The sequence below is a fragment of the Eptatretus burgeri genome, unplaced genomic scaffold, assembly GCF_056783735.1.
Source record: "Eptatretus burgeri isolate ZD-2024b unplaced genomic scaffold, Ebu_testis_v1 Ebu_testis_scaffold_3175, whole genome shotgun sequence".
Lineage (NCBI taxonomy): Eukaryota > Metazoa > Chordata > Myxini > Myxiniformes > Myxinidae > Eptatretus > Eptatretus burgeri.
In genome coordinates this window covers 182308-205000 of record NW_028225123.1, presented here as the reverse complement: position 1 = coordinate 205000, position 22693 = coordinate 182308, and the positions used below count along the sequence as shown (strand labels likewise).

General features: G+C 48.6%; 1 protein-coding gene across 8 annotated transcripts in view; it reads right to left on the bottom strand.

Moving 5' to 3' along the window:
• The window catches only part of LOC147006442 (neural cell adhesion molecule 1-like), a 52149-nt gene that overhangs the window by 18018 nt on the left and 11438 nt on the right, over positions 1 to 22693 (bottom strand). For 5 of the 8 annotated variants that reach the window (XM_085868805.1, XM_085868800.1, XM_085868802.1 and 2 more), the window contains 5 exons: positions 17187 to 17390; positions 12229 to 12346; positions 2807 to 2988; positions 587 to 729; positions 317 to 346 (listed from right to left, as the gene is read on the bottom strand). In XM_085868805.1, coding sequence (XP_085724931.1) covers positions 317 to 346; positions 587 to 729; positions 2807 to 2988; positions 12229 to 12346; positions 17187 to 17295 — 582 coding nt within the window. In that variant the 5' untranslated portion in view covers positions 17296 to 17390. Of the gene's footprint in view, positions 1 to 316; positions 347 to 586; positions 730 to 2806; positions 2989 to 12228; positions 12347 to 17186; positions 17391 to 21761; positions 21844 to 22693 lie in introns of all 8 variants that reach the window. The other 3 variants (XM_085868803.1, XM_085868804.1, XM_085868801.1) reach the window with 1 other exon arrangement.

Genomic DNA, 22693 nt, shown 5'->3' with positions numbered 1-22693 from the left:
CTCTCTCCCTCTCTCCCCCTTGCTCTCGCTCTCCCTCCCTCTCGCTCTCTCTCGCTCTCCCCCCTCTCTCTCTCCCTCTCTCTCCCTCTCTCTCCCTCTTTGTCTATGTCTCTCTCTCCCTCTTCCTCTCCTTCCCTCCCCCTCCCTCCCTCTTCCTCCCCTCTCTCTCTCTCACTCTCCCTCCCTCTCCTTCTCTCTCTCCAATGATGACACAGATTGATGGTTCAAAATTGTATTATTATGAGTTACTTGGTTAAACAACTTCAGTGTACAAACTGTGGACGAACATTCCTGGATTAATGTGTTGCAGAATTACCTGCCAGGTGACGACCAGGGTCCTGGATGCCTGGAAGGGTGAGGAGGGACACGGCGACTGCAAAGTGAGTTCCACAATCCAAACCCTGTGAGCCAATCCATCTTACATGTGAGAATTACATCTTCAAAGAATGTCCATTTGACTCGAGGATGAAAAGCAAACCCGCCAATGTGTCTGCTCAGAATGAGGTTCCGTTTACATTCGACATTTCATCATCCGAAACCGACATAAGGATTCCAAACTAGGGAAAAATTAAATCTAATGTCTCACCTGCTCGCCGTCACGAACGTTTGTACCATCCTCACGTCTCCAGGTGATTGTGGGTGTCGGTGCACCCTCAGCCTGACACAACAGTTGGACATTATCGTCTCCTTCCGATGCTAAACTGCTTTCCACAAACACCTCGGGAAGCACTGCATCAGGGAGAATGAAAAGGGTGGAATTAGAAATGCAAGCATGTCGGCTCAGGGGGGAGCCGCTGGCCAGGACACGCCGACGGTGACTCCTTCAGGTCCATTGGTGCTTGTGTTATACGAAGGTTGTCAAGTAAGCACCAGCGATGGGTTCCCACAAGTCCCACTAATGCCTGTGCTGCATCACGTGACCAGAACACACGAGTTGTGGCTCCTGCTGGCCAGTTGATGCTCCTTCTCAGGAAGCTTGTTCATGGTCTCCCAGGAAAATTAATCTTCTAAACCCAATTTTTCAGATATGTTCAACGTAAGGAGGAAAAGGCAGGTGAAAGCAAGACAGGTGTTCTAACTGGTTCAACGTAAAAAAAGGCAGGTGTTCAACGTAAGGAGGAAAAGGCAGGTGAAAGATGTGCACTTTGACTCTAAACCAACCAAATATGTGTAATATAACCTTGAACAGACACTGCCTGAGCGCCAACCACTTCCCTCCACCACCACTTCAACAAAATGTTACCTTTCAGCAGTTTGTGAAACGGGACATGAGGAGCAGCTCACCGACACATCGGCCATGTTGTTCGGAATACGAAGGTCATCAAAACACCAATGGAATGGTGCTTCTAATTCAGACCGGGTCACAGCATGCAAGGTTCGAGTACAGTGATTCACATCATTTACTATTCCGTGCAGACAATAACTGCGTCAAGCAGATGGCCACAGCAGGCAGAATGAAGAACTCGTCTTGCTCGTGAAGGCCAGTGTCGATCTGGGTCGGTGGATGGTGTCGATCTGGGTCGGTGGACTGTGTCGATCTGTGTCGGTGGACGGTGTCGATCTGTGTAGGTGGACAGTGTCGATCTGGGTCGGTGGACAGTGTCGATCTGGGTCGGTGGACGATGTCGATCTGTGTCGGTGGACGGTGTCGATCTGGGTCGGTGGATGGTGTCGATCTGTGTCGGTGGACGGCGTCGATCTGCGTCGGTGGACGGTGTCGATCTGGGTCGGTGGACGGTGTCGATCTGTGTCGGTGGATGGTGGTGATCTGTGTCGGTGGACAGTGTCGATCTGTGTCGGTGGACAGTGTCGATCTGTGTCGGTGGACGGTGTCGATCTATGTCGGTGGATGGTGGCGATCTGTGTCGGTGGATGGTGGTGATCTGGGTTGGTGGACAGTATTGACCTGGGTCGGTGGACGGTGTCGATCTGGGTCGGTGGACGGTGTCAATCTGGGTCGGTGGACAGTGTCGATCTGGGTCGGTGGACGGTGTCGATCTGGGTCGGTGGACGGTGTCGATCTGGGTCGGTGGACGGTGTCGATCTGGGTCGGTGGACGGTGTCGATGGACAGTGTCGATCTGGGTCGGTTGACGGTGTCAATCTGGGTCGGTGGACAGTGTCGATCTGGGTCGGTGGACGGTGTCGATCTGGGTCGGTGGACGGTGTCGATCTGGGTCGGTGGACAGTGTCGATCTGGGTCGGTGGACGGTGTCGATCTGGGTCGGTGGACAGGTAGAACGATGGATGGATTTAACAGGACGTTGATCGAGGTCTGCAAACCGCCGTGGGAAGCAAGAAGGATGAACGAGTGATCTTCATTCACTCAGACTCTTCGACCAAACAGACTCTTCAAACTTTTCAATCTTCGACCTCTCTCAGTTTTCCCCATTAATTTTGCTTTAATTAATTTTCTCTATCTGATTACCCCCTCCTTTTAATCTTACCACTCCTCCCTCTCCTTCTTTTCCTCCTATCTCTAGGATTGCTTTAGTATTCATCTTGCGTGCTTCTTTTGCTTGTTTCCCTACCATTCCCCATTTTCTCCCAACACCAGACCCTCTTCACTATTACCCCCTCCTTCTTCGCCTGTATGCAGCCCAAGGCTGCGGGGTAGCGTCATTGGCTGATGACGCAGCTGTACTACTCATGCAGTGCCCTCTGCTTGTTCGGACAGGAATTTGGAATTTGTTTATGCTGTTCACGAAAGTCGTTCGACGAGTGATTATCCAGGTTTAAAAAAAAAAAAAATTCACAACAATCGATGTAAAGACGTGTTCCCAAACCGTGATGTCATCCAAGCCTACCAGGAACGTGATGTTCTGCCAATGTAACGACGGCCTCCACAAATCCAAATCTGTTCCGAGCGCTGCACACGTAGAAGCCGAAGTCGTCTTGTGTGACGTCATGGATCATGAGTGTGGTGCCACCACGCTCCAATGAATGCTTGGCCGACGGCTCGAAGGGTGAACCATCGCCGATGTCCGCTCTGCCAGAAAACAGGAAAATCTTTGCGAGAACTTAGTTGGGATTAAGTGAGGAATGTTTAGTGAACTATTTATAACTCGTCACTTTAACCACATTCAGCAGCAAAATAACAAATGAGGAAAAACAAAGCAGAAAACAACTTTAGGGTATTCACAGAATACTTCACCCCATGCAGGTTTGAGGACTTGGTGCGAGCCAACTCTTCTGGCGGCAAGTTTGTAAATTCATCCATCGACTTCTTCGGTAAATGTGCACACATTATTCTTTAAAAACTCTGCTGCAGAGTACATTCATAAACCTTTACAAAGTTGCTTTTATTTTCGTGTGAGTGTTTATTATTTTACTTTTTTTCGTCCTCATCAGTGCCTTTCCACAACTTTATCCCGGAGGTCTTTTGACAGCTCCTTGGTTCTCATGGTTGAGTCTTTGCTGTGAAATGCACTACCCAGCAGAGGAAACCTGGAAGAACAGCTGATTTTATTCTGAAATAATCAGAATCAATACAATTTAACACAGGTGGAGGCCAATTAACGAGGTATGTGATTTTGAAGGTGATTGGTTCCACCTGAGCTATTTTACAATCGCTATTATAAAGGAGGGTTGACACTCATCCAACCAAGATGATCTACTTTTATATTTTTAATTAATTTTCTGAAATTTGCAGAATTTGTTTTTCACTTGGAATTTGTGGGTTACGATGTGTAAATACAGGTGGAAAAAGTCTGTTTTATTGGAATTTAATTCCAGGCGAAAAGGCGACTTATTGTGAGACGATAAGGCGACTAAACCGTCTCCCTCACCAGTTTTTTGGTGAGAAGGGTATTTGGATATGGACACCCAGCAGGATTAAAAACAAAACATATCAAAGGGCGGAGGAGCTCCTTGTGAGCCAACGGCCATCCATATCTAGTGCCCAACTGTGTCTGCGGACGTCCTCCTGCAGTTGGGTTACTTCTTATTAGGAGGTTGGTGGCAGGAATTGCACTCTGGGCCAACGGAAAACCCGTCATTCCAAAAAACATTCTCGAAGCATAAAAAAAATCTGAAAAGCCACTCCGTGGGAGTACCTCCAATGCAGCTTCCCTTCGCAGGGCAGCTCACCGGATGACGGGATTGGGGCAAAGCTTTCGGGACCTCCAATCTTTGATGATGGGAGGGAAACCACGGGGTAACATTCCCGGGTCAGATTGCGGGAGAGTGTGTCGGAGTGGTGCTGAAGTGTCGTCCACCAGACGGCGGTCTCCTTGGGTTAACCTGAGGCGGTCCCTTCGGGTGGGTGCCTGGAATGTCCTGTCCCAAAGAGAGGATGATCACCTGTCTCTCTTATCATCTGAGCTCAAGTGTTTGGACATCTGTATTGCAGCTCTCTCTGAGGTTCGGAGACCGGATTGCGGCGAAATCATGGTGGGTGGTCACACCGACTATTGGTCTGGTTACTCTGATGGTTACCATACCCAAGGAGTTGTTGTAGCCATGCCCAATAATCTGACTCCAATGATAATTGAGGTAACACCGGTCAACAAGCGTATTATGAGATTAAGGATTCGTCACTCCTTAGGTGTCATTTCCCTGGTCTCTGTTTATGCTCTGACTGAGGCGAGTGACCTCACCGTGAAGGATGCATTCTTCGCCACGCTCGAGTCTGTGGTTGATCAGTGCCCCAGACGAGATACACTTCTAGTCTTGGGGGATTTCAATGCATCGACTGGAAATGATAGGGATGGTTATGAGACATGTGTTGGTCTCCATGGGTCTGGAACTGTGAACCTGAATAGCACTAAGTTCCTTAACTTTTCAAGAAGTCATTGACTTTGGGTGGCTGGTTCATGGTTTCAGGACTTGGGATTCGTCATCACTGGACTTGGGATTCCAACGCTGGCGGTGTGGCAAAGGAGACTGACCATGTCCTCGTTGATTGTTGCTGGAGGATGATCCAGAACTGCAGGGTCTACCAGAGTGCCCAGTTCCTCAACACTGACCACCAGCTTGCAGTCGCAACTCTTAGTTTGCACCTTAAATCCAGCAGAATAGTACCATCCCAGCCGAGGCTGGATTTTGGCAAGCTCAAGGATGAGATGGTAGCTGAGGAGTTTGCGAACAAGCTGAGTGGAGATTTGGGGGGTCTGGGTGCTTTGGGAGGTCGTGAAGAGTTGTGGAGTTCCTACAAGACCACCGTCCTTGATGTTGCCGGTGGATGTCATGGAACTCACCGGAGGGCAAAGATTCTTGAACTGCTTCCAGAGGAATTCGTGCATTGCGTTCCTCCAAGCCTATCCCTCGGAGCACTGCAGTTGGAGCAAAGGGTGGTAGGCTCTTGACAGAGAAACCCGAAGTGGAGACCCGCTGGGCCAGTTACTTTGAGAGGTTGTTCCAGGCTGATCCACCAGCTGTCGAGTTGGACGTCAGGGACGTTACAATAACTGTTGCTGACCCTCCAACCAACTATGGTCCACCTTCCCTTGTGGAAAGACAGGCTGCGGTGAACCGGTTGAAATGGGGTAAAGCTCCAGGGATATGTGGCATCCATGCTGAACCTCTCAAGGCTGGTGGAATTGCTTCACTCGTGCCATTGCATGCAGTTCTGTGCTCTGCCTGGAACACAGGCATCATCCCAACTGACTGGAAGAGGGGCCTTATTGTCCCTCTCTGGAAAGGGAAGGGTGATCGCCAAGACTGCAACAACTACCGAGGGGTGAGGCTGCTCTCAGTGCCGGGCAAGGCCTTTGCTCGGATAATTATTGATAGGGTTCACCAGCATCTGCTTGAGCACCAGCATCCAGAGCAGTCAGGCTTTACACCAAAGAGGTCAACGATTGACCGTATCCTTGCTCTTCGGGTCCTCACCGGACGCAGACGAGAGTTTTGGCAGGAGCTGCTTGCAGCCTATGTTGATCTCTGTAAATTGTTTGATTCAGTGAATCAAGATGCCCTCGGGAGGAGTCTTGGTCTTCGTGGGGTGCCACCAAAACTGATCGATCTGATGTCTGAACTCTAATCTGGTACTGAGAGTGGTGTGATATGGTGATACCATCTCTGATTTATTTCCAGTTGTTACTGGAGATATTCTTTTGGGGGCCCTCGAGGTGCTGAATGAGGAGTCGGAGCCGCTGGGATTTCGGGTTTCCTCGGTCAAAACTAAGATCCAGGCTTTCAATGACATCTTGGATGCTGCTGTCCTGTCTGAACCTGTTTGTGGTGAGGATGTTGAGGTCGTGGAGAGATTAACTTACCTTGGCAGTGATATTCATGTCTCTGCTGGCTGTGAGTCAGAGGTCAATAGACGTCTGGGTCGGGCCTGGGGAGTCCTGGATTCACTGGATAATGGGGTGTGGCGCTGTCGGTACCTGTGTGGGAGGACGAAAGTCCGAGTCTTCAGGTCCTTGGTGCTTCCAGTCTTGCTCTATGGATGTGAGACTTGGACTCTGACCAAGGATCTGAGATGGAGACTTAATTCCTTTGGTTCCAGGTCTCTTCGGAGAATCCTTGGCTGTCGCTGGTCGGACTTTGTGTCCAACGAGCGGTTGCTGAGAGATACTCAAATGAGATTTGTTACCTGGATAGTCCGTGAGCGTCAGCTGCGGCTGTATGTGGCTCGTTTTCCTGACGCTGATCTTGCTCACCAGATTCTCTCAGCGTGGGAGTCTCCTGGGTGGAGGAGGCCAATGGGCCGACCACGTGCCTCGTGGTTGCAGCAGGTTGATCGGCATCTCAAGGAGATGAGGATGGGCCAGGCAACTGCCTGGGGGATGACCAGACGGAGGCCCCTGGAGTACAGGCGAAAAGTGGACGCAGCAACACACTGCTCTGGCGCATGCTACCACACCTGACCTGATCTGACCTGACCTAAAAGGCAACAAAAGGTGAAATTTTTAAGTTGGGTGTAGACGTTCATTCGACACTGTAACTGCAGGCCTATTTGCTTGCTTCCAATATAAAGGCCCAGTCACACCTTGACGTTTTAGCCAGCAATGGCAACGTATCAAAATGTATGAAAAACGCTGGCTTATGCTGAACTTTTGATCTTTTTTTTTAAAGATTCGGACGTATTCATAACGAGTTGGTCGTATGCATAACATATTAGGAACGGACACAGAACGTTTCGTTGTCTTCTAGATAACTTAGACCAACGAATGCTGAACCTGTTGTCGGCGTTCACAACCTATGCCCAACGATAGTCTAACTTATGCATAGCGCTCTGCACGTATCGCCGACGATCACGTGGTGTAGCTTATTAAAAGGCTGCCGCACAATGATTCAAATCATAACCGCCGGAGAAATGGAAGTGTCAACATCGCAGTCACACCTTGGCGATCTTGCCAGCGTTTGCCGACCTCTGAAAAATGCGTCTAAAACGCTGGCGCACGTCGAATACGGTATGGGTAAGTTTGGTATACGTGAATAGAACGCTAAAGTACGCTATCATACGTCGTAGTAAGTGGACTCCGTCTTGAAATTTTAAACGTGTTAAAAAATTTACGACGTACTTGCCGTCTGCCTCACACGTTCCGCATGCGATGGGAATAAGTTGTACGCACGATATGCGATCGTTGGCACACGTCGACAAAAGTGACTTGTAAGTTACTCATAAGTCGAAACACGTTGAGGTAATGGTCAGGTGAGCGTCAGTGTTCCAGAATCCCTGTTTTTTGGGGGGGGAGGGTTTTTTCTTCGGTATGACGGTGATTTTGACACTTCGATTTCTAGTGCGGTTCTCATATATATAATATAATTGATAGGCTGCCGCTCAACGATTTAAATCAGAACTGCACTAGAAATCGAAGTGTCAGCATCACCGTCATACCGAAGAAGGAAAAAACCCCCCCAAAAAACCAGGGAGTCTGGAACACTGACGCCAACCATTACCTTGACGTGTTTCGACTTATGAGTAAGTTACAAGTTACGTGTGTGGACGTGTGTCAACGATCGCGTAATGTGCCTGCAACACATTACTCATAGGTTAGAAATAAGTTTCGGGGACGCTAAACATTACCTCGACGTGTTTCGACTTTTTTTTTTTTGTATACCTTGTCGAGGCTCGTATGAGAGCTAACATACAACTTACAGCAAGGGGGCATGAGACAAGAGGGGTGGGAGTGGAAGGGACAAAACAGTGGGGAACAGACACATTAGGTGAACTGTGGAAGGGAGAGGGATGGGGATGGGACGGGGAACATGGCGAAGAGAAGATGGACATTACAGGGACTTTCAGGAAGGAAAGCAGGGGAATTGAAGGAAGTGGGCTTGGGTGGATTATCGGGGGTAGAAAAGATCGAGGATTTGGATAGGGGAAGATAAGAGGTGGTGGTGAACAGCTGTTTTGAAAGCCTGGAGGGAAGAATGGGAAAGAATAGAGTGAGGAAGTTTATTCCAAAGGCGGGAAAAAAAGAGGAATGAAAGAGTGAAGATGAGCATGATTCGTGATTTTGGAAGTTTTACCAGAAGGGGGTTGTTGGCGGACCTTGAGCGCCCTGTGGAAATGTGGTGGGGACAAATCGCAGAGAGAGCAGGGGGGCAAGGCTGGAGAGGAGTCGGTAGAAGACAGAAAGACCACCGACCAACCTGCGGTGATTGAGTGAGAGGCCCAAAGACTCAGCTTCATTGCGGGAGATGCCGATGATCTTAAATGCCCTGGTTTCGACAGCGTGAAGCCGAGAAAGGTGGGAGACAGGAGCACCAGCCCAGAGGGGAGAGCAGTACTCCATCAGGCTACGGACAAAAGCTTTGTAAGTGGTCAGGAGCTCAGGTGGGCCGAGGAAGGACTTTGCACGACGGAGGATTCCCAGTCGGAGACTGGCTTTTGACGCGAGGTTGGAAATGTGACTTTCCCAGGAAAGGTCATGGCAGATAGTGAGACCCAGAAGCTTGAAAGAAAAGACTTCTTCCAGAGGATTGTTGAGAAAGTGGATGGGGGGGGGGGGGTTTCTGAACGGTCCTTTTGAAGAGACATAGTGAGAGTGTGAGATTTGTCCAGATTGAAAGACATGTTCCACGTGTTGGACCAGTTTGTGATTTTATCCAGATCTGCAGTGAGCGAAGAAGCTGCTGCTTGCCGGTCTGAGGGATGACAGATGGTACGGCAGAGGGTGGAGTCGTCGGCAAAGAGAAATAGAGGATTTTCCAGAGTTGGAGAGATCATTGATGAAAACCAGAAAAAGAACAGGGCCCAGAACGCTACCTTGAGGAACCCCAGCCTGCATAGGAAGAGGGGATGAAAGAACTCCATTTAGGGCCACACGTTGACTGCGACAGGAGAGGAAGTCTGCGATCCATGAGTGGAGATGGCCTTGAATACCATGGGAAGAGAGTTTGGTGAGTAGCGCAGGGTGCCAGACTGTGTCAAAAGCACGTGATATGTCCAGGGATACGGCTTGGATTTCCTGTCTGGCATTGAGGACCTCCATCCATTGATGGGAGAGCAGAAGCAGCATATCCAGGGTAGAGTGACGTGGTCTGAAACTAAATTGATGATTGGAAATCAAGCCGTTGGAGAAGAGGAAGGATTTCATGTCTGAAGCCAGGATGGATTCCATAACCTTGCTGATGATTGGGAGAAGGCTGATTGGTCTGTAGTTACAGGGATCTGTTTTTGCTCCTTTTTTTATGCAGGGCAGTGATGTTAGCAGATTTCCAAGCAGATGGCAGATGACCTTGGGCAAATGAGAGGGTGAATAGAACAGAGAGAGGGTGAGCAAGAGCAGAAGAGCAGGCTTTGAGGACACGTGGGCTGATGCCGCCTGGACCGGTTGCAGAATCTGACTCGAGGTTTGAAAGCAAGCTCTTCACCTTGTCAGGAGAAAAGGACACAGAGTCCAGGGACAGTTGGGTGCGACTGGGTAAAGTGGTTAGAGAAAGTGATGGGTTTAGGACACAAGATTTAGCTGCAAACACCGGGTTTGGACATTCAGCTTTATCACGTGTGGTATCAGCAGTGCGGCCATTTGAGGTAAGGGAGGGATGGAGGGGGAACATACACCAGAAACAGATTTGATTAAACGCCACCAGGATTTTGAGGAGGGAGAGAGGTTTGAGAGTTCAGACTTGAGATGAGAAAGATGTTGTTTTCTGGCTCTCCTGAGGGTAGATACACACTTGTTCCGAGCTTTGTGGAAGGAACTGAGATTGCCCTCAGTTGGGTTTGCTTTCCATGAGGCAAAGGCAAATTGTTTCAGGACAACTGCCTCGCCACAAGCTTCAGTAAACCAAGGGCGGGAGGAAGGGTAGGACAACTGAACACGAGAGGGGATAAATCTGTGCATGAGGGAGAGCAAGTTTCTTTGAAAGAATTCCCAGGATGAGTTGATGTTTGAGAAAGTAGTGATAGGAGACCAGTCTGTAAGTTTGATGGCTGCTCGGAGACCCTGCCAGTCGGCTTGAGTGAAATTCCAGACTCGATGGCGGTGAGGTGGTTCTCTGATAAAAGCCAGAGAGATGTCCACTTTGACAAGGACGTGGTCAGAAGAACCGATTGGAGCGAAGGAAGAGCAGCAGATATTGTCAGGGAAATTTGTCAAAATCAGATCCGGAAGAGATGGAGTACCATTGGTTGAGATCCGGGTCGGGAAGATGACCGATTGAGTCAGTCCCAATGAGTCGCAGAAAGCTTTTTCTGAGGTGCCATGGCAGGTGAGAGAGGTACCCACACCTAGCCAACTGGCGTGATGACAATTGAAGTCACCACATAAGAGGAAGAGAGAGTTTGGATGAGAAGATAGAAGATGGTCCATGTTTTCGGATAGTGAGGTGGAGATGGAGTCATCACTGTTCGGTGGACGGTACAGTGCACATATAAACATGAGGTGGGAGTGGAGGGGAAGCCGAAGCCAGAGGTATTCCTGGGGGTGTGGGGGATTGAGAGCAGTGCATGGAGAGTGAGGAATAGAGTCTTTGATGAAGAGAGCAACACCTCCACCAGGACGAGGCTCAGGTCTGTCATAACGTAAGAGGGAGTAACCGGGGAGAGATACTTGGGAGTCAGACACGTCTTGGGAGAGGAAAGTTTCTGTTAGGCAGATTTTGTCTGGTTTGTCAGTGGCAACCTGCATGGAAAGATCTGAAAGGTTTGAGCGAAGGCCCCGGATATTTGAGGTCCACACTTTTAATGAAGAGGTAGGGGAGGAGGCTTTTGGTGCAGGGTAGGGGTAGGGGGAGTGTTGGGAGAGTTGTTGAAGGGGTGTGGGGGTTGCAGAAGAGCTCAGGGAGAGGGTCGGAGGACGAGAAAAGGCTCGGTGGTGATGGGTTGAGGTTCAGTGGGGAGTAATAAGTGAGGGGGCAGTATTTACAATATGGCCTCCAAAGCCATCCACCAACTGGGCATCCTCCATCATGCAAGGTCTTTCCTTGGCAAATCTGAAATATGACAACCTACAAGGCCTTCATTCGCAGCTTGATGTAGTACTGCTCTCTGCTTTGAGCTGGCTTCGTCATGCTGTTGAAAGCAAGGCCCTAAATAATTTGGGATCTACCGTGAAAACGCTGAGTGTCAGGGCCTGCTACTTTCACATCAGGTGGCCTCTCTGTATTCAACAGTCTCCTTTTTGGTCTTGCACCCTCTGCCCTCATTTGGCACTGCCACTCCCAGGTTTCTGCAGGGCACACGCAGTCTGCCAGTAACCATCTTCTTGCTAAATCTCCCAAATCCAGGCTCACTGCTCAACTCCTCTCATTTGTTCCTCTTTTCTCTCACCTGTGGAACCAACTTCCCATGTCTGTTCAGTCCCTTTCTTCCCTCCAGGACTTCAAGACATCTGTTCATCACTACTTCAGGTAATCTTCCATGCATGCTCATTATATATTATACCCCAAATTACCCCATTCCCAAGCACTCCCCTTTCCAGGTGATTGTGATTTTCCACCCTCTCCTTTACCTCTTTTTGTTTGGTCGTTGTCGGTTGGTTTGTTCCTCTTCTGTTTCAGCCACACCTTCACCTTCCTCTTCTTCCTGTGTTTCATTCAGATTGTCTGCAGATTGTTCACCACCATGTGCCCTTCTCCTTCCCCCCTTGATCTCACTCTCACTCTACCCTGCTGTTGGTGTTACCCCCTTTCCATTTTGTTCTATCCCATCCTTCTTAAGCTTCTTTCCATGAGCCTCGACCACGTACACAAAATAACCGACTTCCTGAAGCTTAAAATGCAAATCGTTCAAACTGCTGCCTTCAGCTGGACTTCAACCCACAACCTTTGAGATGCCCATCCAGTGTACCCACAAATAAACCACCACTGTCCCCACAAAACAACTTACCGGTACCACATGACAAGCGGATCAGGAAAACCATCAGCCACACAGGAAAGATTTGTGCTCTCACCAAGACTGGCCGTCACATTCACCAGGGGCCTCACAGCATGAATTGTGGGAAGTACTGCCAGGAAAAGAACTCCAGTTAATGTTAATATTATGAGTGAAAGTCAGTATGAACTTTCCAATATGGCACAGACAGGGATGGATGCAGAAAGAGGGAGAGGTGGGGTGGACAGAGATAGTGAGAGAGACAGGGGAGAGAGAGAGAGAGAGAGAGAGAGAGAGAGAGAGAGAGAGAGAGAGAGAGAGAGAGAGAGAGAGAGAGAGAGAGAGAGAGAGAGAGAGAGAGAGAGAGAGAGAGAGAGAGAGAGAGAGAGAGAGAGAGAGAGAGAGACTCCTCAATGATATAGTTGCGGTTCTCGGAACCGCATGCATACAACACATCGGTATCCCAAGACAGTTATTCCATTATTATACGTGTAGATAGTCCCTTTCCTTTTGTTTAGCATGACAACAAGGGAGTGTGTTGCGATGATATAATTGCTGGGGTTGCTTAAATTATTTTCTCCTTCATTTCGTCCCAACTCTTCTTTTCGTCTGATTATTCCTGAGGTCATAGGATCATATGGATCACCAGGATCATAGATAGCCTCAACCCCACTCCCTTCCTGATTCAAAACTTTCTCTTCATCGGGTTTTGTGTGTGTGTGTGTGTGTGTGTGTGTGTGTGTGTGCGTGCGTGCGTGCGTGCGTGCGTGCGTGCGTGCGTGCGTGCGTGCGTGCGTGCGTGTGTGTGTGTGTGTGTGTGTGTGTGTGTGTGTGTGTGTGTGCGCGCGCGCTGGTGCCTGTCTGCTTAAGTAAGACTGCAGAAGATCGTTATCATTATTATTGTTATTAATTTCGCGTTAAGTCTGCTCTGTGTCCCCTTTTGTAAGTTTCTTGTTTATTTGCTGCACCACACCTCGCTCCCCTATCTCTGCACAACACACCCCAATAAATCTTTATCGTACCACATACCATTCCTCACCCATTGTTAATAAATCATTATTAGGAATGTTCCCAGCTCGTCTTTGTGGTTTCTTTCATTGATCCAGTATGGTCCGAATCCTTGCTCAGCCGGGACTTTGTTCCCAACAATCCGTTCGTTTTAGCTGGTATGTCCTTGGCAGTGTCGCTCGGCTGCATCCGATCTGGAATAGTGATCCGATCCGGTAGAGTGATCCGGTTCGGACAAGGCGTACCGAGGGCGTGTTCCCCGGTTATTAAATCACGTGATTCATGAGGTAACCCGATTAACCCATAGATGGGAGGACCCTAGGTCACACAATTGAGTTATTGGAGTCCACGGTCGGTTAAGCGACCCGCCGCGTCACGGAATTATCCGTGTGCAACGGCCTACAATTCCGGGGAGTCTGGTGGGAACCGAGATAGTTTCCCCCACCCAGTGGTCTTCTCACCCTACCCCCCGGCCCGCAACAATATTAATATGGAGGAGTTCGTTTCATGATAAAGCTGTCGAAAGCATGCAAGGCCAACTCCATACATGGATAACTGACTTCCTCTACTCTCGAAGTCAACATGTGTCTCTCAAGGGAATCCTTTCATCTCCTTTCCCTGTCAGGCTGGAGAACCCCAAGGCAGTGTTCTGGGCCCTGTCTGATTCCTGATCTTCATCAATGATCTCTCTGACTTTCTAGACTACAGTATCCTCTTTATCTATTTGTTGATCACGCCACGCTCTACCGTGACATCTCTCATCCTTCAGACAAGAAAGCTGTAACCTCCTCCCTCTCTTCGGACCTTGAAAAAAAATCACAAGATGGTCAAACACTTGGAATATGTCTTTCAATCCTGACAAATCTCACACTCTGACTGTCCCTCTCCAAAAGGACCATCTGGCAAACCCTCTTCTCTACCTTCTTAACAATCCTCTTGAGGAAGTTCAGTCATTCCAATTCCAGGGTCTCATTGTCAGCCATGATCTTTCTTGGACAAACCACTTTTCAAAGTTGGCCTCAAAATCCAGCCAACGACTTCATCAAGCAAAGTCCTTCCTTGACACACCTGAACACTGATTCACACACAAGGTCTTCATCTTCAGCTTGATGGAATACTGCTCCTGGCTGGCGTCCCTGCCTCACACCTTGCAAAGCTTGACGCCGTGGAAACCAAGGCCTTCAAGATCATTGGAATCTCCCGCGATGAAGTCGAGTCGATGGGTCTGTCACTTCAGCATCACAGACAGGTCGGTTGTCTCTCTGTCTTCCACTGCCTCCTTTCTGGTATTTCACCCTCTGCTCCCTTCCGTGCTTTGCCCCCCCCCCAGGTTTCTGCTGGGCACACACGGTCCACCATCAACCGCCTTCTGATGAAACGACATAAATCCAGGATATCTGCTCGTTTCCACTCATTTGTTCCCACCTGTGGAATCAACTTTCACATCCTCTTCAACATCATTCTTCCCTCCAGATCTTCGAGAAAGGAATTCACCACCATCTCAGATCATCCCCCCTCAAAAACCATGGCTTCTCTCGCCATATTATCCCTGCCCCCTCACCCCTCTTCCCCCACACATACTCCCAAACCCACCTCCTTCCAAATTTCCAATTTTTCCTTCCTGAGAGTTTACTTCTGGAACAACCACAATACCACAGTCTTCCCCACACCAATTGATTGTCTAAGTCTCCCTCTATCTCGGCCTTTAACTCTGCTGTTGGGTGTTTCCCTCCTCTCTCCACTGTTCCTTTTGTTGTCTTGGATCCTGATCTGTTAAGTGTTCTCGCTCTTCCATGAGCCTCGACTCTGTACAAACCAGAACGGCACTTGGGTGGAGCGCGTACTCGTGCCAGACTGAACGTTTTGTATCCCACTGATAGGCCGGATCTGCATCCGGATCTGAACCAAAATCGAATCGACTTGTTCTTGTCACCTGCCCAACTCATCCACCAAGTTTTGTCCTAATCTGTCCGCAACCTTTTGAAATGTTGTTTTGATTTTTGAAAATCATGTGCCATGCTCTATTCGGAACGTCGGTGCTGCCCAAGCAGTTTCTTGGCTTGGGCTACAATCCTGGATTGGTCCCCACTCCAACACAGGAACTCAGGGCAGAAATTTGGAATTGGCTATGTTGCCGGCGATAGCACGCCGACTCTTCGCGAATAACTTTAACGTCCACCAACTAATGTCCGCAGATGGGACTCTCAGTTTAAGGTCCATCCGAGGGATGGTGGCATACACACATTAACGAATCATCCTGACTGTGTGACACTGGCATGACAGTTTAAATGTGGGTCAGGATTCGAACCCCAAATCAATGGCTTTGAGCCGAGTGTGCGTACCTCTCCGCTGTACCAACATCCCAGAATGAAGAGTCCACATGTTTAGTCGTTTCATCACCACCCATCTCTCTGGCATCAGTATGACCGAACTCCACCTCACCCTCACCCTCACAACCGCAGACACTCACCACTCCCTCACGAATGCCTGCACTACACTCAGCCAACCTTACCCACTGTCAATATCCTCTCAAAACTCCTCCTGCAGCACCCTCAGGTGCAGGGGTCCCAATCAAATTTGTTGAGATAAAAATTGGAAAAAATAGGAATTTTGGAGGCATTTTTAACATGAAAAAAATCAGGAAATAGGAGGAACGGCATGTATTTGTCAATTTATTTCCACATGAGATGATAAATACATTTTTAGCTCACCTGAACTTCAGTGAGGTGAGATGATGCGATCGCGCAGCGTCCGTAGGTAAGTGAGTGAATGAGTCCGTAAACGCTTTAGCCATTATCGATCGACTGAAATTTGTTCATGGAATTAAAAAAAAACAATCAGGGTCTAACTAAGGGGTCTGTGTTGGGTTTGAGTGACTGTTGCTCCTGATCCAGGTGAGTTTCAAGACACACGGTCCTCTTTTTAATGTCTTCCTCCTCTCCTACAGCCACCCTATCCATCCAATGTTTAATACATCGGAATGGTACACCAGACACACAGAGAGTTGTAACCTTGATAACGCCAAGTTGATAATTATCATCGAGATGACATTCACTCAGTCAGATTTGTTCTCCGCAGGAACGACAATTTCAGAAAACATGCCTTCAATTGTTTTTATTTTTGTTTTTGTTTTTTTGGCATGATTAAATCAACAAAGCAAACCCATAACATGATTCAAATCACTTGAATCAACATTTATACAATGTTGTTTGTCTCTGGAGGTGTCCAAGAGGTGTTTGTTTGTCTCCGGGCATGTCCGGGCGGTATTTGTCTCCGGGCGGTGTTTGTCTCTGGAAATGTCTGTGTGGTGTTTGTCTCTGGGTGGTATTTATAGCATGACCGTTACAAAATGGATTTCAGACATTATTTTGTTTCCATCTTCACTGTCATTCAATGGAGAATCATTTTGATGAGACGGTATGAAATCATAATTAACGCTCCATTCTCGCCGCCTTCCTTTAACTCCCGCCCCCACCTTGTCTCTCTCCCTCCCTCCTCGCTCCCCCAGACCCTCCTCACTCTCCCTCCCTCCTCACTCCCCACCCCTCCTCGGTCCTCTCTCCCCCTCCCTCCTCTCTTCCCCCTCCACCTCCTCACTCTCCCCCGTCTCTCTCTCCCACACCACTCTTTCTCTCCCTCCCCCTTTATGTTCCCGTCAGCGAAGTGACAGGTTGTATTTGCTCGTATATATATATACACACACACATATATATATATATATATATATATATATATATATATATATATATATATATACACACACATATATATATATATATATATATATATATATATATATATATATATATATTCTTTTCTTTCCTGGAATAGTGCAGGCCTCAACTGTTTGATGTGTGAGGTTGGAGTGTGTGAGCGAGGTGGCGTCGAGGTGTGTCGGGGTAAAACGTTGGTGCCAGGTGCGATACAAGTGAGACCTGAGAATTTCAGAAAGGTGAGATACTCACAGTGAAGTTCCACGTGAATCGAAGCTTCAGCAGTGGAGCCATTTGCTGTCTTCGCCACACACCTGTAGATGCCGGCATCTTTTAATTTTGCCTCGTGTATCACGAGCATCGGTTCTTTCTCCTGGGAAGAGGCCTCGACACGGTATTGCGATCCCAATGGTTTCCCACTTGGAGAAAACCACCAAACGTCAGCATCCTCGTCCGCTGGGAAAGGAAACAAAAGGGGGTTGGTGAGGTCTCGGATGGAGGGTTAGTTGGGTGAAAGGGGTGAAGAAAGACAATGTTACAATAACTAAATGGAGAAGGTACAAGGCTGCATGAAAAAAAAACAATTCAATAATTACTGTCGACTCGCAACAACAACCTGTCACTGAAGCCACGGGAATATTGAGGGTGGGAGGGGGAGAAAGAGGGAGGAGGAAACGAGAAGGGGTGGGGGAGTGAGGAGGGGGAGCATCGAGGCGTGAGGAAGAACGGAGCAAGGAAAGGGGGAAGAGTGAGGAAGGGGGGATGTAGAGAGAGCGACACCTCAACAAAGGTCGCTATACACTCTGAAGAAGGGGTGGGAGTGAGGAGGATAGGCAAGAGAGGAGGGGTGGAGGGGGAAGTTGGAAGGGGGGTTTAGGGGAAATAATCGTGAGGGGAGGGGTTCTGGAGTTGCGTTTCGTAGGGAGGCTTCGCTAAGACAGCTGAGGGGGAAAGGGGGGCAGGTGATCTCGACTTACGTTTTGGTTGTGGGACTTGTGTAAAAATGGGGAGGGGGAGGGTACTGCAGGATTAAACAAAATGGGGTACGTTAAAACACCATGTCAATACTGTTCCGAATTTGGAAACCGATCACACACAACATCCAGGTTCCTATAGCTCGGTTATATTGGTAAGTATGTGTTTTATAGATAGCTTCCTTCCCTTGTCTCGTGGGTGAATCAATGTAAATGCGCTGTGATTTATTTTAATAGTTCGGAGTTTTATCGGGATTCTGCAGAGAAGAACAACGACCCTCCCGCCCCGAGATTCCTGCAGCGTAAACAAGAATGACGGTTAGAAGGATGCTGCAGAAAAGAACGACAATCCCCCGCCCCGGAATTTTCCCAGCGTGCCAGGAAGGGGAGGGTTGAGTGCGCCGGAGCGCATAAAAGCGAGCCAGCAGCGGGCAGCGAGCAAGCAGTAAGCAGTGAGCAGCGAGCCAGCCAGCCAGCGAGGAGAAGCGAAAGGAGAGAGGAGCCAGCAAGAGACAAGCGAGAGAGAAGCCAGCCAGTGAGAAGCGAGGAAGGAGCGCTTATCGCGTTGGAGCGCTCGCGCTCATCTCTGGAGGGCTAGACTGGTCTTGCCACTGTCGTCTGGAACGTCTTCTTCCTCCTCCTCCTCCTCTTCCTCCTCCTGAGGATTGAGCTTGAAAGGGACCATCCGCCGCCGGAGCCGGAAGGGTCGCGTGTCGTCGCCGGAGAGAACGGAGTCGAGGTTTTGGTGGCCAGGACGGGCGCCGAACCGAGTCATCCTGAAGACCGCAAGAGGAGGACAGGTCCAAGGTAGACCCTAGCCTTTTGCTCCACTATCCTCTGAGCTGAAGTCCAAAATAAAGGCATCAGCCACCACTTCTTTTGGGTGTGTGTGTGTATGTGTCCATGGGCCCGTCCTCTAAGTAGTGAATTGTATATTATATTTTCGCCTGAATATTATTTGCCTTGCTTGATATTCGGTTTAACCCTGCCTCTTGCGTGCTCTCCTAATTCCCCCCATTATTGTTGAACAAATATCCCGATTGTTAAATGTATCAGCTCGTTTTGTGTTTCTTTCATTGGTTCGACATGACGCGTGATTGAGAATTAGTAAAAGCTGTTGCGGCCCTCAGGGGACATTTGGACCGACGGTTCTTGGGGATTAAACCGCTCAGAATCGCACACGGAACGAGCGCGCTAAGCGGCTCGTTTTCGTACGAGTTCCGTCGAGGGTGAATTTCCCCGATAGTTGGACCACGTGGGTATTTAGGTAAATTGAAATTGGCAATCGACCCTACCCCACGTGGTCTATCTATTGGCGAGCCTCGGTCCGATAGAGGACCCGTCGGCTCCGAACTTATCCGGGACGACGACCTATACATTCCGGGCGATCGGTCGGGCCAACTTGCAGCTCCATCTAGCGGTCGTGCTCACGGCCGATACCCGGCCCCGCAACAATACAACATGCGGAGACCTCCTGTAGATGTCCATGAGGGGTGGAGAGAGAGGGCGTTTGGGGGGAAGTAAGTATGGGAGAGGGGGAGGGACGACAGGGTGAGGGGAAGGGAGATAAAATGCACCCAAACAACAACATTTTCATTTTTAAGTGCTGGGTTATACATAAAACTAGGTGGGAGCATTTGAAACCCACACTAGACAACAGGCAAAGGCCTGAGCCTCGTCCTGGGGGAGGAGTTGCTCTCTTCATCAAAGACTCCATTCCTCACTCTCCATGCACTGCCCTCACTCCCCCAACACACCCAGGAATACCTCTGGCTACGGCTTCCTCTCAATTCCCACCTCATGTTGATATGTGTACTGTACCGTCCACCAAACAGTGATGACTCCATCTCCACCTCACTATTCGAAAACATGGACCAACTTGTATCCTTTCATCCGAACTCTCTCTTCCTCATATGTGGTGACTTCAATTGTCATCAGGCCAGTTGGCTCGGTGTGGGTACCTCTCTCACCTGTCATGGCACTTCAGCAAAAGCTTTCTGCGACTCATTGGGACTGACTCAATCGGTCAATTTTCCGACCCGGATCTCAACCAATGGTACTCTAGCTCTTCTGGATGTGATTTTGACAAATTTCCCTGAAAATATCTGCCGCTCTTCCTCCGCTCCTCCTCTGCTCCAAGCGGTTCTTCTGACCACATCCTTGTCAAAGTGGACATCTCTCTGGCTGTTATCAGAGAACCACCTCACCACCGTCGAGTCTGGCAATTCACTTAAGCTGACTGGCAGGGTCTCCAAGCAGCCATCAAACTCATAGACTGGTCTCCTATCGCTACTTTCTCCAACATCAACTCATCCTGGAAATTCTTTCAAAGAAACTTGCTCTCCCTCATGAACAGATTTATCCCATGTCGTCTTCAGTTGTCCTACCCTTCCTCCCGCCCATGGAACACTGAAGTTTGTGGTGAGGCAGTTGTCATGAAACAACTTGCCTTTGCCTCTCAGTTCCTTCCATAAAGCTCGGAACAAGTGTGTATCGACCCTCAGGAGAGCCAGAAAACATCATCTTTCGAAGCTCAATTCTGAACTTTCAAACCTCTCTCCCTCCTCCAAATCCTGGTGGCATCAAATCAAATCTGCTTCTGTTGTATGTTCCCCCTCCATCCCCTCCCTTAACTCAAATGTCCGCACTGCTGATACCGCACGTGAAAGGCTGAATGCCAAAACTCCATGTTTGCTTCTTCGTCTTGTGTCCGAAACCCATCGCTTTCTGGACCCACCTTACCCAGTCGCACCTTGCTGCTCCTGGACTCTGTGTCCTTTTCTCCTGACAAGGTGGCGAGTTTGTTGCCAAACCTCGACTCAGATTCTGCAACAGGTCCAGACGGCATCAGCCCACGTGTCCGACAAACCTGCTCTGCTGCTGTTGCTCACCCTGTCATTTGCTCAAGGTCATCTGCCATCTGCTTGGAAATCAGCAAACATTACCACCCTGCATAAAAAAGGTGCAAAAACAGATCCCTGCAACTCCAGACCAATCAGCCTTCTCCCAATCATCAGCAAGGTTATAGAATCCATCATCGCTTCAGACATTAAATCCTACCTCTTCTCCAATGGCTTAATTTCCGATCATCAATTTGGTTTCAGACCAGGTCACTCGACCCTGGCTATGCTGCTGCAGCTATCCCAACAATGGATGGAGGTCCTCAATGCCGGACATGAAATCAGAGCCATATCCCTGGACATATCGCGTGCTTTTGACACGGTCTGGCACCCTGCCCTGCTCACCAAACTCTCTTCCCATGGTATCCAAGGCCATCTCCACTCAAGGCTCGCAGACTTCCTCTCCTGTCGCAGCCAACGTGTGGCCCTCAATGGAGTTCTTTCATCCCCTCTTCCTGTCCAGGCTGGAGTTCCTCAGGGTGGCGTTCTGGCCCCTGTTCTTTTTCTGATTTTCATCAATGATCTATCCGACTCTCTTCGGCCATGGGCAGTTCCTATGAAAAGGCCCTAAAAACACTTTTCGTTCCGAGGAAGGGGTGCGAGGTGAACTTTGGGCTGCTTGTAGACACGTGTATGGTAAACATTAGGACAAAAGTTCTCCACGAGATTTTAGCCCAATAAGGCACAGTGAGCTGTCGAAGTTGGTCGCCAGGGTGCGAAAAGTGACATTTTGGCGGTTTTCCCCATTTTGCCGATCGTATATCTCGGCGAATATACATCTCCCAAGCCTCAACTCTACGGGGGCGTCAGACACAACAACATAGCTCACGAATCAGAAGTATCGACCATGTAAACACTTTATTGTCAAGATAATGAAAACTGCAACAAGGTGCATCATTCAGAAAAAAAGCGATTTTTGAGGAATTCCTTCATTTTTACGAGCCTGTATCTACCTCCAATACCGACCGAGATGTCTGAAATGACTGAAGACCACAGAACGTTCTACTATCTTCCTCTTTAGGAAATATCGTGGTCCTGGGGTGGCCAATGTGGAAAATATAAACAATGCAAATCGTTACTTTAGCCCGAGCGCGATCAAATCTTTTTATTATCACTAATTATCTCGATATTGAGAAGGCTTCATCTTCCACATCGACTGACCTAGAGATTTGAAACTGCGCGTACGGATACAACCACCTGCTTACTTAACATTCATGGATTATCGCCATCATACTCTGACAGTAATTAGGCACTTCGTCATTAAAAGACGGATAACATTCTCATCTTATACACTTTCTGTGCAAACAGAAATGGAAATGTGAACAGCGAAGCTGTTAACTAACCTACACCACATTCTGCTAAGGGAAGACTACACAGAATCATCTTCACAAAATTACTAATTCATTCTTAATTATCTTCCTATGACTGATTAAGCCATGTATCACAATCTGTCAATCTCACTGAAACACGAATGGAAATTCACACATCGGTGGGAAACTAAATCAAAAATTATCAATATCTCGCAATGGCAAGGTGGAAACTTATTGGTCCTCGGGATTTGTTTACTGAGCCTTAAGTGAATGGATGATGAACCTTATAAAATGAACCTTATTTGTCATAGAGACAATAGCTGCTACATCAAGGAAATGCGTTACTGAAATGCCATGCCACGACTAGATCATTACTGGAAGGACTAGGAAGATGGATGTCGACGAAAAGCTGTGGTTATGTGACATTAGTTATACTGAATCCGCGCATTAGTTATTTTCATCTAACCGTCATCAGCATCATCATCGGCGTCGTCGTCCTGTTCATTCGGTTGGTGTTTTCAAACTATTCTCACAATTCCGACACTTGCATATATCTGTGCAGGACAAGGTAGAGG